The sequence below is a fragment of the Osmia lignaria genome, chromosome 9, assembly GCF_051020975.1.
Source record: "Osmia lignaria lignaria isolate PbOS001 chromosome 9, iyOsmLign1, whole genome shotgun sequence".
In the NCBI taxonomy this organism is placed as follows: domain Eukaryota; kingdom Metazoa; phylum Arthropoda; class Insecta; order Hymenoptera; family Megachilidae; genus Osmia; species Osmia lignaria.
In genome coordinates, this window is record NC_135040.1 from 14,710,411 (window position 1) to 14,725,105 (window position 14,695).

The 14,695-nt window shown below is 36.7% G+C and overlaps 3 protein-coding genes across 10 annotated transcripts; 2 read left to right on the plus strand and 1 right to left on the minus strand.

Moving 5' to 3' along the window:
- Positions 1-33: 33 nt before the first annotated feature.
- LOC117600724 (uncharacterized) lies at positions 34-5,924 on the plus strand. 3 transcript variants are annotated; one of them, XM_034316509.2, is made up of 21 exons: positions 34-163; positions 262-463; positions 623-1,009; positions 1,106-1,224; positions 1,300-1,553; positions 1,639-1,799; positions 1,872-2,060; positions 2,144-2,280; positions 2,347-2,520; positions 2,689-3,008; positions 3,082-3,117; positions 3,186-3,382; positions 3,452-3,697; positions 3,954-4,007; positions 4,066-4,297; positions 4,359-4,507; positions 4,586-4,687; positions 4,752-4,961; positions 5,036-5,218; positions 5,279-5,428; positions 5,499-5,924. In XM_034316509.2, the coding sequence occupies exons 2-21, from the start codon at positions 425-427 to the stop codon at positions 5,700-5,702; spliced, it is 3,543 nt and encodes a 1,180-aa protein (XP_034172400.1). In that variant the 5' UTR covers positions 34-163; positions 262-424; the 3' UTR covers positions 5,703-5,924. The 3 variants fall into 3 exon arrangements, with proteins under 3 accessions (XP_034172400.1, XP_034172409.1, XP_034172419.1); XM_034316518.2 differs by lacking the exons at positions 34-163; positions 262-463 and having other exon boundaries at positions 883-1,022; XM_034316528.2 differs by lacking the exons at positions 34-163; positions 262-463 and having other exon boundaries at positions 889-1,028.
- LOC117600701 (uncharacterized) lies at positions 5,895-11,630 on the minus strand. Of its 6 annotated transcripts, XM_034316485.2 has the most exons (7): positions 11,295-11,437; positions 9,949-10,320; positions 9,708-9,874; positions 9,365-9,506; positions 6,675-9,193; positions 6,364-6,581; positions 5,895-6,285 (listed from the first exon to the last, which is right to left on the minus strand). In XM_034316485.2, exons 2-7 carry the CDS (start codon positions 10,304-10,306, stop codon positions 6,153-6,155), a joined length of 3,537 nt encoding a protein of 1,178 aa, XP_034172376.2. In that variant the 5' UTR covers positions 10,307-10,320; positions 11,295-11,437; the 3' UTR covers positions 5,895-6,152. The 6 variants fall into 6 exon arrangements, with proteins under 6 accessions (XP_034172376.2, XP_034172367.2, XP_076546101.1 ...); XM_034316476.2 differs by lacking the exon at positions 11,295-11,437 and adding an exon at positions 11,478-11,630 and having other exon boundaries at positions 9,365-9,874; XM_076689986.1 differs by having other exon boundaries at positions 9,365-9,874.
- On the plus strand, positions 10,965-14,155 carry Urm1 (Ubiquitin-related modifier 1). The gene is made up of 5 exons (XM_034316702.2): positions 10,965-11,173; positions 11,242-11,306; positions 11,366-11,447; positions 12,287-12,335; positions 13,019-14,155. The coding sequence occupies exons 1-5, from the start codon at positions 11,130-11,132 to the stop codon at positions 13,085-13,087; spliced, it is 309 nt and encodes a 102-aa protein (XP_034172593.1). The 5' UTR covers positions 10,965-11,129; the 3' UTR covers positions 13,088-14,155.
- The last annotated feature ends 540 nt before the right edge of the window (positions 14,156-14,695 follow it).

The window sequence follows — 14,695 nt, forward strand, 5'->3', positions numbered from 1 at the left end:
TGCTGAAAAATACATTTACAGCAAACATATATTATTTATAAAATTACGCGTCGATCACGAATTTTGGGGGCATGCTGATATATTCAAATATATCGCTGTATGTCAAAAAAATAAAAGACGCATGTTTCATATTCTTATTTAAAGAAATTGAAGGTTTTCTTGGGTAAGTGTCAAATTTGGTACATAAAATTCTTTTATATTTTCTCTATTGCCATAAGTTTTATTCTCTTTATTAACATCTTAACACGTTATATGTTTCAGTTTCGAATTTTATAAAAAGCATTTTAAAAAAATATTTCGAAAAAGATAATTGAGAAATCGTTCGACGCTATTTGATAACGATACCGTTTCTTCAGTGAATAAAGGAGAAATAATCATCGTTTGCGAACTTAACGATAAGACTGCAAGGACTTTGCGGTATTGAATGAAGCAACGGTGTTGTGTCGAAGGTAAAATAATGAAGGTAAAATGTTAGTTAATTTTATTAATACATTTACAGAAAGATACATATGTACCTGTACTGTATTATATCATGATGCTGTCCTATTAACATTGCTTTTCATAAAAATTTTAATAGAAAATAAACATTATACGTGCCAAATGATAACTTAATTGATCGTAGAAGCGACGACCGTGCACCTGGAACTCATCTCGTTTAGCAAAAAGTTCACCGAGGCCTTTTCACGTTCGCGAGTTCGACAATTTTCCTACTGAAACGAAAAGCTTCCACGAATTGAAACATCTGCAAAAGTACAATTCAAAGTCGCAGAAGAAAAACGCCAAATTGAACGAATCCTCTTTGAAAAGAGATGCATTTGGTTCATTGGAATCTCTGTTCGATTTGAAGAAGCCCCTGAATTTACCTGAAATACATTCGTTTACGATCGAGTATCATCAGGAGGGACATGTACCTTTGTACAAATCAAAAAGTTTCAAGAATTCTAAACATATCGTAGAATCGGTGCTTTTGCAACAGACAGCAGAACTTGAGCCACACATTCTTGAACGGGTGTGTGATTTTGGTATTGGTATTTAAATTGCGCAACAGTAATCAGTATATAAAATGCATCTATAATAATTAAAAGTAAAATTTTTCGTTTGACAGACCCACGAGGCAGATGATCATAAAAGGAAGGAGGAGGAAGATAAGCAGGAGCCAAATTTAGAAACGTTAGAGACGCAAGAACGTAAAAGTGAAAATTCAGAAACGAAAGAATCATTAAAGTAGGATATATTGAATCTTCGATCGCGATATATCGTTATTTTATTGCTATTAATAAATCAATTATGATTTTGTAGCATGGCTGAGAACGAGTCACAAGAATTTCCTGATAACAAAAGTGACAGAATCTCACTATCAAAGAAATCATCATCAAGAGTCGGATCAAGACATAGCGGACTCGGATCAAAACATACCGAAGTTGGATCAAGACATACCGAAGTCGGAGATAAAGGGCTGGAAGCCACGATTAAAGAGATATCAAATACTGGAACAGTCGGGCAATGGGATCAGGTTCCTCCATTTTATCCACTTCCTCCTGGCGTTGGTGAAGGTACAGTAATCGCAAGAAAATTTGATAAGGGTTCACTGAAATGCCAAAGACAATTTTAATTTGATCAATGACAATTTTCGAGCAGGTGCGTCGATTAAACCTGGTGGTCGACAGGAATCCATGTTGAGCTCATCACCTTTTACCGATAGCACTGTAAAGTTAGAAATGAAGAATGCTGATGAACGTTGTGCTGTACTTGCAAAGGACATCGAGCAACTAAAGCTAGAGATAGCTGAACTTTCAAAAGTAATGCTTTTGAGAGACATCGACTCCTTCGAAACATATTTCCATCATGGGTTTTCTATTTTTGTATTATAGAAAAAAGATTTAACGAGCGAAGATACCTTAACTATTCAGAAAAAGCAAGATGAAGTTATGAGGAAATTGGCTGAATTCGAACAAATAACACGGAAGTTGCAACGATTATTAGGCTTGGCCGATGTCTCGAGCACCGCCTTTGCAAAAATGTTCGACATGATACCGCAACCGTATTCGAAACTCAGCTTGGTACATATTTTGCATTTTCGTTAAATATCAACAGCATAAAGTACAAATTGCATTGAGTGAATGATTTAGTAATCGATTTTTAGGCCATTGCCGAAGAAGAAGAAGAAGTTGCAGCGCAAGAAAAGATCAGAGATAAAATAGACAAAGAAGTGTCTGCGACAAGGATATCAAAGCCCGAGGATCGTTTCGATTTGCCTCAAATAGAGTATCCTGAAGACAAGTATGTTCTGATTTGGTTAACATTTTTAACATTTTCTTTTACAAACGCGTCACTTTGTACAATTAGGCTTCCGAGAGTAATCGTTTGCGGGAACACAGAGGACGAAATTCCGAAAATTGTTGTAGCAGATAGCAAGAAGAAAGGAAAGGAAAGTCTCCAAACTTTGACGGGAAAATTAACAGAATCGTTAACGATGCAAGAGAAATTGGCAAAAGAGAATGCCCAGTTAGAAGGTGGCAAGTAAGTGTTCATTTAAAACACCCAGTATCGTTTTTTGACACGGAACAAATAATATAAAATCGAGTAAAAAACGTGAACATCGATCAGTTGCCTTAACAACAGTTGCACAGATTTTGTCATCGGAAAAATATGTTGACATAAGACATGTGATCTTTTGCCCCATATTAGATATAAATTAGAAGAAGCGTTGCTAGAAAAGGATTCTGCCGTTGAGAGTTTACAGAGGAAGGTATGCGGGCTACAGGCTGAAATGAGAATAGTAGTGAAGGAAAACGTGGAATTGACACGTCAGATAGCTTGCTTGAATCAACGAGTCACTAGTCCTTGTTGTTACACCTGTCCAGGTGCAATTTCGTCAGGAGTATCAAGTCCGTGCCCTTTACGCTCGGTTTCATACACCACTACGTTACAGCAAGACGACGATTATTGTCGATGCAAGTGTTGTCTTCAACCTGATTCTTTATCGCCAATCGCTAACGCCACAAGTGGTAAGTTCCAATCGAATCAATCAGATCTGTGCTCTCTAACGTTAAGGAATAATATATTGTTGATACCTTTCAGTGAAAGCCGGGAGTCATACATGTGTACCTAGCGAAGGTAAGATACATAGTATCTATTACTGTACGATGAAAAAAATAATGTAATGACCAATATTTAATATTTAGATTCACCCAGACTTGCGGGCGGTGCATCAGTAACAGGTGCTTGTATTACGAGTGGTGCATCTTCCCAAATCGATGAAATGTGTTGCCGAAGTCCTGCTGTCGCTAAATCACCATGCGTCCAACCACCTCCGAAAAGCGTCTGCCCTGCAGAAATAGAGAATAAGATTGCAGCTTACGAGAGCAGTAACAAACAGCTAGTACATCTTCGACATATTCATTAAACGTCACTGCAATTTTTCCTATTTATATACAAGCCACCCTTTTAGGAACAACAATTAGGCAGTATGGAATGCGAAGTACGTAACATGCAGATGGAACTTGCTAATGTACAACGAGAACGTCAGCAGCTGGAACAACAACGTAAGCTGTTGAAATGCACCGCTCCTTGCGCACCTTGTGGTTGTTGCCCTCCTTCACCTATGACTCTTCAAGGCTCAAGTCCTCCGCCTTATGTACCACCTCCAACATTACCACCAGTTCTACCACCATCGTCCTCTGTACCTCTTTCTAAGGTATCAAAACAGTATTTCGATCAGCTTGATTGTATGAGAAATTGGTTGTTTCATGAGTATATAGCTTGTCACAAAGATTATCACAATTCTGAAAATTGGCGTCGATAGTAATTGTTGTTATAGTAATTATCACCATGAATTTTGTATGAAATAAATGTTTTTATAAAAAATTCAGAATATTTTCTTCTTCTTAGATCAAATTTAGTTGGATGCTCTTTTTTAAACTATAAAATAATCTATTTTCTATGGTGTACAGATGCCACCGCCTCCTACTTCAACTTGTACTGGCTCCTGTATAAATGCTCCCATGGTAAGATTGAACTTAACAAAGAAGTTTAACACGAACTAAACGAAATATTTAATAAAAGGGAGCTAGCACATGTCCTCAGCAGCAGTTACGTGATCTACGCGAGCAATACGCACGTCTACAAGATGATTACAAAAACAAATTATGCGAGGTTTCGTGTTTAAGAACAGATGCCGAGAAACTGAAGCAGCAAACACGCGAAACTATCGAAGAGAAGGAAAAATTGGATATAAAACTGATCGATGCTCAGGAACGTTTGAAGGCACTAGAAGCCGAAAAAGATAAATACGAAGGTGATCATTCTGAATCTTGTTAAAGAAAAATATGTAAATGTTACAATTCATTTAATGACAGGTTTTAAGGAACAAATGATTGAACAAGAACAAGCTCTTATCGTTTTCAAACAACGCTTTCGAGAAGCGCAAGACGAACTTGAAGAATTGAGATCTATGATTCAAGATCAAGCCGCTCAGTTGGAGGATTATCGCAACAAATACCTACAGGTTTTTTTTACTATAATAACATACGTTCTCTTAATTGTCAACGTAAATGCATATGCTAACGACAGTGACAAAAAATAGGCACAACAACAAGTTGAAGAGCAACGCCGGCAACTTGATCTCATGGAAATGGATAATGCACGAATGAATGAAAACGTGACTCTGGAAATAGGAAGAGTTAAAGTATGTAAGAGATCTATTTATACATTTAGCTACATGTTTCTCAATACTGTGATTTTTTGTATAGAATCAGTTTCAAGAAAAGCTTGCAGAATTGGCGCCATTGCCAGACATTCTAAAACAAACTCAAGTGAAACTGCAAGAAGCGCAACAAATGCGTGCAGTCGCCGAACGAAATTGCGAGGATCTTTCACGAGAATTGTTAGCTACCAAAGATAAGATGCAGGCTTTGCAAAATCAATTGGATGTGATGCATAACGAGTTTCAACAGCTTCAAGTTACTGTTCATCCATTTTTATCAAATAAAATTGTATTCAAGATGTTACATTCATGTGTATGTAAAATTCACAGGATGAAAGAGGCCATGGTTCGGGTCGATTCGATGAATTGGAACGAAAAAATGCTGAATTGCGACACGAAAATGAACGTATGAAAAACACGCTTGCTAGGTTCGAGGAACACGAGGCGCAGCTACAAAAGCGCATCGATGAAAAGATGCACGAAGTTACTCAATTAACAGCAATGCTTGATCAAGTATGTTATTTTGAACATTGTAAATCGATCATTTCAATTAACATTCCTTTTCTTTGAAAGGTCCGAGAAGATTCCGCAAGACAAGTGGCAAGAACTAAGGAGAGGTGTGAGACTGCTAGAAGAACGATGCAAAGTCAGATAGCGGAAATGGAAAGACAATTGGCTCAATGTCGAGCCACTGCAAGAGCTGCACAAAAAGACAGAGATGAAGTAATTTGTTGTTATATAAGCTAAAATTAATATTCAACATTGGCTGTAGCTTACCTATTATCGTTGATAGATTCGACAAAAAATGCAAGGTCAAATAAATAATCTGAATGAGGCATTCGAACAAGCTCAGGGTCGCATAAGATCACTGCAGGGACACGTGAATTATCTGAAGACATCCTATAGCAACATCTTTAAAGGACAAGGAGAGATGCCACCTGGAGTTTTACCTGGAGAGGCTGGTACAGGATTCGATTCCTGCGACTGCAACTATTAAATAAGAAATTATTCAGTATTTTATTGATATCGAAATAAAATTTTAATGAGGCGATGATCGTCGTCTCACTCGGTCACGTAAATTACATGTTCAAACATTGTCGGTCTATAATTGTAACAAAAATTTCTTACTTAAATTATAAAAAGAAAAAAAAAAGTAGTAACGTTTGTACGATACAAAAATTATACCAAATTGTTTTTTTTTTTTTTTTTTTTTTTTTTTTTAATATCACATTTATCAACGCCACGAAATCGAATCACTATAATACAAACGATGTGACTTTTTCTTTTGATTCGACTGTTTTTCATTTTAATAAATTGAATACGTGTTTTTCTATATGCAATTAATTAAAAGAGGAAAATAACAAAGATTGACGACAGTGTGAATGTTGACTTAAAAAAGAAATTAAGAAAGTGATCTGTACAAGGAAAAAGCACTGTGTAAGTTTCATTAGTTCATATCCACAGAGTGAAGCATATTGAGCATATCAAGGATTGCGTCGGAACGTGATCGTACTCTTTCCATTTCCGTGCGGAATTCTTCAAGCTGTGATTCGATCCGCAGCGCATATGCGTGACAACATCTGAAGTAGGAATAACAGTATATTTTACAATTTATTTTATAGCGCTATATTATTTCAATAGTATTGGAAATATATTACCTCTCGTTACATTGGGTAGAACCTGAAGATGTAGGTCCCATTGAGGGAGATGTGATTTTAATTTGTGGAGGACCATTTACAGTATAAGGTGCTTCTTTCGTCTGTTGCTCATTTTTAATTAAATTCGTACTGCTGCTACTACGACAATCTCCACATCCTCTTAAGAGGTCCATAAGAATTCCCCGTACCTTTTTACCACTTAGTCTTCGTTGTCTGGTCTGAATAGAAGAAGAAAAAAAAAAACCATAAGTACTAAAGAAAAACACTAAAACTGATCATTGAACAGGTTGAATTATTTTCTATTATTTTACCTCGGGTGTTTCATTAGATCGCCTAAATGGTATAAGAGGATCTTCTTCATCATCGTTAGAAACACTATGACTACAAGTATGTTTCTCGGAATTTTCATGGTTACTTATGTTATCCAAAGACGACTTACATGAATAAGAGAAATTTCTAACAATGTTACTGAATTTTGAGTGTGTTGGATTAGCCACTACATTCTGAAAGGAACGTTGACACGTACGGCATTTGGAAGTTACCTCGTTTGTTTCGATATTGGTATTCGTAACGTTATCATTTAAGCGATTCTTTGAATCTGGTATAAAAGTATTTTTATACGAGTTCCTTCTAATACCCTTATATAACTTATTTTTAAGATGTTTAGGACTAAGATCATATTTTTGTTTTTCGTGATGCAAATCACAGCGACGTTCTTCGTTAACGAGTTCTGGAGGATGTATACAACAGGAATGTAATTTTTCTTGTGAGCTTGAAGCACCTTTACAAATTGGCCATTCTTCGTTATATTTTGGAGAATCATATTTTTCACAAGAAAGAACACAATTGTTTAGATTAAAAGAATGATCCGTATGTATTTTATCATGCAAATCGTCTCCTAAGGAAGATGTTCCCATTACATTTGATGATAAATTGCGACGATATTGAGAACTATTGGAGTTAGATCTATTGAATCTAGATGGAATTCTCAATTTTTTATTCGTTGAACACACAAGCGGACTTTCATTAAATCTCATTTCCGGCGTACTTTGCCAACAATTACATGTTTTCTTTTCGGATGGTGTTATAGACACTTCTGTGTCGTCTTCATTGTCGTTTATATCATCTCGATTCACTTCTTTACCCCAAACGCTAATTGTACCATTTATTTCAGACATTCTTACTTCAAGATTACCTAGTAAGTATGGACCACATTCTTGAACCCGATTCTTTTCATTTATTCCATCCTTTAGTGGTTCTTCTGCTTGAATTAAGAAACTTTTATTTTTACTATGCTCATCCTCCGCGTATATGAAACACTTTACACCGTTATCATTATCAACTGTTTCTTCTGTTTTACTGTCCGTAGACGTAGAACCATCAATATTTTTATTAATAGATGCATTCTGTTCTTGTTCTGCTTTAGATTTTGCATGCTCCTCAACAAATTTAAATTCGACATTAGCCGTATTGATGTTACTTTTTCTGTCTGATTCTAGACTCGTGTGAGGTATTTTGAAGGGTTGAGTAAAAGTAGAAGAACCAAGCATTTCTGTTGCCTTTCGCTTCTTAGAACTCGAAGTATGAGTTGGAGAACTGTAATGTGAATTTACCAGCTGATCCGTTAAATTTTCATTCAAACCTTTTTTAGTATTTTGCACTAAAGGACTCTCGGTTTTTGTTTTGCCTTGCGTTATATTAGAAAGGGTCTGTAAAATTCGAGACGAGGTAATAAACGTTCGAGATAACGGATGTGCTATTTTTCTTGGAGTCGCATTAGTGAGTACTATGCTATCATCAGAATTAAGAATCGACGTCAGATCGGGTGGTTTAATTGATACCGCTGGACTGTAAGCGCTTTCTGCCCATTGATCGGAAGAACTCGCCGTTGATGCAACACTGCTAGTGGATACTTTTTTGTTTATCTCTCCCGTAGTCGTGGTTTCCTGATTGCATACAGATTTTTCAACGGTTTCAGTTTGTACAGATGCAACTTTTGTTTCACGTGCTTTATTTTCATTCTCATATTTTGCTAAAGATTGTTTCAGCGCATCCAATTCCTGTTTCATCTTTATATTCTCTGCCAATGTTTTCTGATAGGCATCTTTCAAATGATGAAACTGAGCATCTTTTTGACTCAATTGGGTTTTTAACTGAATTATTTCTGTACTTTCCGTGACTATGTCATCTGTTAAATTCACTTTTGCAAAATTTAAATTACCCGACTCGTCTTGGCTCATGCGAATACTTTTCACGCTTTCAATTTTCAAAGAACAACTTGTGTTACTATTATCGATTTCTTGTTCATTAATCATTTCTGCCTCGTTATACACTTCAGTCTCGTGTGCCTTTTCTTTCTGTTCATCTAATTCGTCTTTCTGCTCACTATTTGTTATACCGTGCATGTATTCCTCATAAGTTACTGTACGCAAGTTGATAAATGCAGGGGTTTGTTCATGACCATTAACTAAAGGAGATTGATTCATGTTATTAAACTTTATGTTTCTATCCAAGGTATTTTGATATTCAATTTGATGCACATTAATATCCACTGAACCATTTCGTTTCTCTAATTTATCGTCGCTGCTTTGTGCCCGTTTTTCATTTTGGATATTAACGTACTCGGAATCCTTTCGCATATGTTTAAATTGATTTTCAATTACTTTGTTATCAGTTTTATTATTTTTACTATTTTTGACTATTTGTGCTATATTATAAACTAAATTAGTACCCTCGATTTCTTCACGTTGCAAATCTTTAATAGTCTTTTGTGCATAATCTTTTATAACTTTATTAATGACCGGTGTATTCACTTGCTCAGTGTCATTGTCTAAAAATAATAATAAAAAAAAAAAATTATAATAAGTACATGGAAGCATGTTTTATTGTCTTTGTAAAATTATATTTTTATTTTGTTTTTGAAAGTATTATGATCTATAGCTATTTACAACAGACAATAGACATATCTTCCAGATTCTACTGAAATAAAAATATTTCTTACTTTCATCCTCCTCATAAGTTTTATTTTCCACAAATTCTTGCTCCTTAATACGCTTTTCCATTGATCTTTTATTCTGTTCCTTTATATCTCTTATATATTGCTTCACCTTACTTTCCACATGTTGATATTTAACTGGCACCATCTGTTTTTTATGTATGATAGAATACATTACTGGATTTTGTTGGAAACCAAAATAATTTTGCCTAACAATATTTAGACTATGCCTTTTTTTATTATACGGTGAATGAACATTATTTTTAGAAATACTTAGATCTTGCAATGATAAACTTCTTTCTTTATGATGTTGCTTTAATCTATTGTTTAAAATAAAGTCATCGGATACTCTATCAAAATATTCTTGGTCATATTCTGTATCAATATCCTCATCATCCTCATTGGGCATTCTCAGAGGGTTTCTTTCATCGTCATCTTCCTCATCTTCCTCTTCTTCATCTTCTAACATTCCATGTTCATGTTCATGTTCATTTTCAAGGTCCATTTCATCCATTTCTATAGTTCAGGATAACAGTCAAAAAATCAAATACTGCTTCATTTTTAATAAAATTTACATGTTGTTTACTCACCATCGCTATCTCCGTATTCATCTTCCTCTTCATCATTATAAGGATGGTTACTTTCTTCTCCAGAAGACAATACATAAATACTACCTCCTCCTTGATCATCACTGGGACAGGGGCTTCGACTGTGATCTTCTTCTACAGGTATTCTACATTGTTGTTTTACGTTACTCGGATCGGAATCGTCTCGTCTCGAAGGACTTGATACACTAACAAACGTCGGCATTTCTTCATCTTCTAACATAGGTTGTTCGCTTTCATTGTTTAATATACTTGTATCACTTTTCGACTGTTCTCTGATCTGATTTTCTGTATTCATTTCCGACTCGGTCTCCTCCGAAGTATGTTTATTTTCCTCTGACATTATGAAAGTTGATACTGAACATGTAAAATATTACAATTATACGAAATCTTATGGTCACCAAGGGATTAAAATTATTTAAATATGAATTGAACGTGTTATTCGGCTATTTAGATATTTAGCGCGTGCGACCGTACTTTTCCGACGGCCGCCATTACAGCTGTGCCGCTGATGGCACCTACACTTCAGTCTATTCACATATTTACGCTTTTATCCTATAATTTTATTATATACGCTTCGAAATACATATGCTTATTTACCACTGTTACTTAACAAATCTTGATTCTTTATATATTGCTATTGATCATGTACAAAGGAACCTTTGCGTTGCAATTAAATGCATAATTATTACGAGACTAATGACCCGCGAATATACAGGGATGTACTTTGTGTTGTATATAAGGGGCACTTGTTCTACATTTTACCTTCGTTTACTTGTTTTATCGTAGACATACTTGTTGCAACGTTAATGTCAATAAGTCTGTGATAAAAGTTATAACGATTAAAAAGATAATAAATATTTTACAACTGTTGATCTACAGGTACTTAAGATCGTTAATCATTATGTTTCGAACATATATCTGCACACAATAAATTAGAAATTCTGAAAAAATATTGGGATTCAAAGAAAATGTGCCCATCGCTTAACCAATTTTGAATATTTAAGTTTAGTATTTTGCCGCGCGCAGTGTATACACTACTGTCCGATTGAAAAAGAGGAACACGGAATTGAGCCGAATTGTCACTCACGTTGTTTCTATGCGAGGGGTTAAATGACAATAACTAATGATATTACAAGTAATACATTTTAACGAAATCATTTAAGATGTCCAATGAAAATAGTGAAATTTCTGTGACCATTGAATTTGGGTAACGTTAAAACTACACATAACCTAACTTTTCCTATAAAATTCATTTAATTCGATAAATAATTTCAGGGGTGGGGCGGAATTGCTTTTCGATAAAAAGAAAAAACACAAGGTGAACTTACCTGGAGATGAATGTAAGTAACCCAAATTGTTTTTAAATCAAAATTCTAATTGACCACGTGAAATCCTACAGGGACCATACAAAAGTTACTCTTCTGGATAAAAGATAACCTTTTGAAAGAACGGCCGGAACTGTTTTTACAAGGAAACACCGTGTAAGTCGTCAATTCATTCCATAATTTTACCTTAATATTGTAAGCATACGAGCTAAAATCTTCGTAAATAGCACGGCAAGGTTTTTTATTTGATACCCGCGAAGTTTACAGTACACTCGTGTCGCACCACGATATGTTACATTTATTCGCATTTTCCAATTCGACCGATATAAGTACTTATAAAGTTAAGATGGCGACTCGGGAATACATTGACGCTACTCGAGATGGCAGGAGAATTAACTCAAAGAAAGTACTACCAGTGCCATCTAATGTTGGAAGTACACACCATTTTCAGATCCGTCGGTAATGCTCTATAATTTCCTCCACTCACTGCTAGATGGCGCTGGTGGTACCGTTTTCAAAACGCGCACCGATACAAAATTAGAGAACTTCAGGGGTAGTTCAGTTCAATTATAAAACAATAATAATTTGCACTAATTTAACGCGCAAATACAATAAATCCTTAGTAGCAAGTGAAGTAGAGATCGTGCTAAAGATATATTTCAGTTTCGTTTATTTTATTTGCTGGCACCTCCATGTAATACCCAGAAAGAAACTATCGCTATATTAAAATGTATGACGCGCATAACAAAATTAAAAAAATTCGAAACTTTCTGTGTTTTATTGTTTAATAACAGACGTCTATCTATGTTTTTGATCTTAATTTCTACTAGCAATAACGTTGTACCGTGATACCAGTGCCAATCGATACGGTAATACGTAACAGTGAAATGATAAGGGGGCTCTAGAGTCTCACAAATCGTGTGACACAAAAATAGTCTATTCTGTAGCTCGTATGTAGCCATATCTTCCTGCAATGTGATATTTTATGTGTACAGGCGACCAGGAATTTTGGTTCTCGTGAACGATACTGACTGGGAATTATTGGTGAGTGAAGCAATACCTAATCAATTACTTCTTACGTAGTTTTTTTTGCTAATGCAACTGGATAGAAATTAACAATCACTCGAATTTGTTTATTCTCGAGAGCTATAATTATAGTCGCATTATTGACGTAAGGTATACATAGCTGACGAAACCAGTCACGACTTGAAGAATGAAAAATATAAGAAGGAGGCACGGGTGCGGCGATAAAAGGGCGCAAATGGGCTGAAGGCTCGCCACACCCACGAGAAAATTATCATTTTAAATTTGTAAATGTACAAAACGCGAGCGCTATTAGGCTTGGCTTTCTGAAGCACTCTCGGGTAGAATGGAGCCTCGAGAAAGCGGGTAAGGTCGGGGGAACTAGAGAGCAGACACGGAAAAGATGATGGTTTCAGCTATTATTATGATAATACCAACGTTTCCTGAAGCTTCTCTAGCATGCTTCGACCGTCGCGACTCCTTGTCCTTTCATCTGTTCTCTATTCTAGTCTACGTCCTATTTCTTTCGCAATTTACCAGGAAGATTTTCATCGATTACCCTAACTTTCCACTTTCGTCGAATCCCTCGTATTCCTGGATTTATTTGAAATATTTACCAATGTTATTTTAACGTGTCGGTATGTCCATATGCGAAGGTATAAAAATGAAGTTCAACTTGGATGCTTAATTATCGAAATTTCCAGGGTGAAGGCAGTTACAAATTATGCTCCGGTGACACGATACTTTTCATATCCACTTTGCACGGGGGATAGTCGAAGGCGTGGACGAGGATGGTTGAAGAGGAATCGTTGGATCGTTGACGATTTCATCGGGAAGAGTGAGAGCTCGAGGTGGTTCTGTATCTGGGCACGAGGTGTGTGTACACCCGCACAGTGTCAGGGAATAAAATGTTGATTCGCACGATGTACGTCGGGGACGTTCCACGTAACGACCATAATATTACGACTGACACTTTGGCCATTTTCCAAGGATCCTCGTATTATTGCTCTCCCTCTTCTTCGCTTTCCCGTCTTGCCACACGGCCAATGGGCCATATTCTGTCCCTTGTTTCCCAAAGCCGGAGCGGTCACTCCCTTTTCCTCTTTCCCTTATGATTTTCACGCTTCGTACACAACTTTCTATGTACGTGTTATATTTCGTAATTAAAGTCTGTGGAAAATGAAAGATACTTCTGTGTTTCGAATTCAAGCATAATAATTGGTTGTGTTGCTAAAGTGGATGTAAAATTTAGGGCGTGGATACTTGTCCGGTAACTTTGCTTCTTCGTTATTCGATAGAAACGAAATTAACTTCTGGGTAGTTGGGCGGGAAAATTAGTTTCAATGCAGGCCAGGGTATCGCGATCCGTTCTCATCGAGATTTAGTTGTTGTTCGCTCGCTGGCCGTTCTATTAAAAGTAATGATCGTGCTTCAGGTTCATCGAGCGAGAGGGAGAGAGATATCCTTCCTTCCATGGAAAAAATGAGAAAACTTCCGCGAACTTCCTCTTCTGTATAATTAATTACCGGCGGTACTAGTTCTTTACCCCGTACACGATAAAGATTGTATCGAAGGTTTTTTCAACTTGCTCGACTGAAGTTAATCAACTCCGTTCAGGCCGCGATGTCTGTGATTCCCTTTTCGCCCATCGATCGGCCACCTTTTCAACATCGTGCGCGTTTCTGGACTCGATATCGCCGAATCGAAATCAATCGGACATCGATGAGGCTCGATAACGATTGACCAATTAACGCGTTGATTGCTATGCGGGTAAACGATGTTACGAATTTAATTCAGTCAAATGATCGAAGAATAAAGAAAGATAAACTGCGGATGCAACTTGTTATTTCAATTTTCACCCCATTTCGAAGCTGTTAATTAAAACTGTGGAGAGGGGGGGGGGTTCCTTTTGGAGAAAAGAGAAGCGGAAATGATTCTTTCTCGTTCGAGGGCGTGTAACGTGCTCGTGTGCACGAGTACAATGCACTTTCAGGCGTGCACAGTGCACAGGCATGCATCCTCGGCGAATCCCGAGTGTCCCGATCGCTAATGGTTTGCCGGGGTTGGATGGTCCAGTGATTAATTGTGTCAGCCATGATTACATTACAGAGGACGCAGATCCACTATATTATGTAGGATCGTGCATGCGTGTATCTCGCGGCCGTGCTCCTTTTGCACGTGCGTTCGACGCACTCGCGCGTGTTCCCAGGATGTCGGAGAATCCGCTTCTGTGGTTAATCGATCGCGTCAGAGGAACGCTTCCAACGATTCCGTCGATCTTCAATTGCGAAAGGGATGAAACAACTCTGCCTTTCCCTCTGATAAATTCAATTCGAGAATTTACATTCATTTTTTGCTCAATATTTAACTCCTTTGCCGCG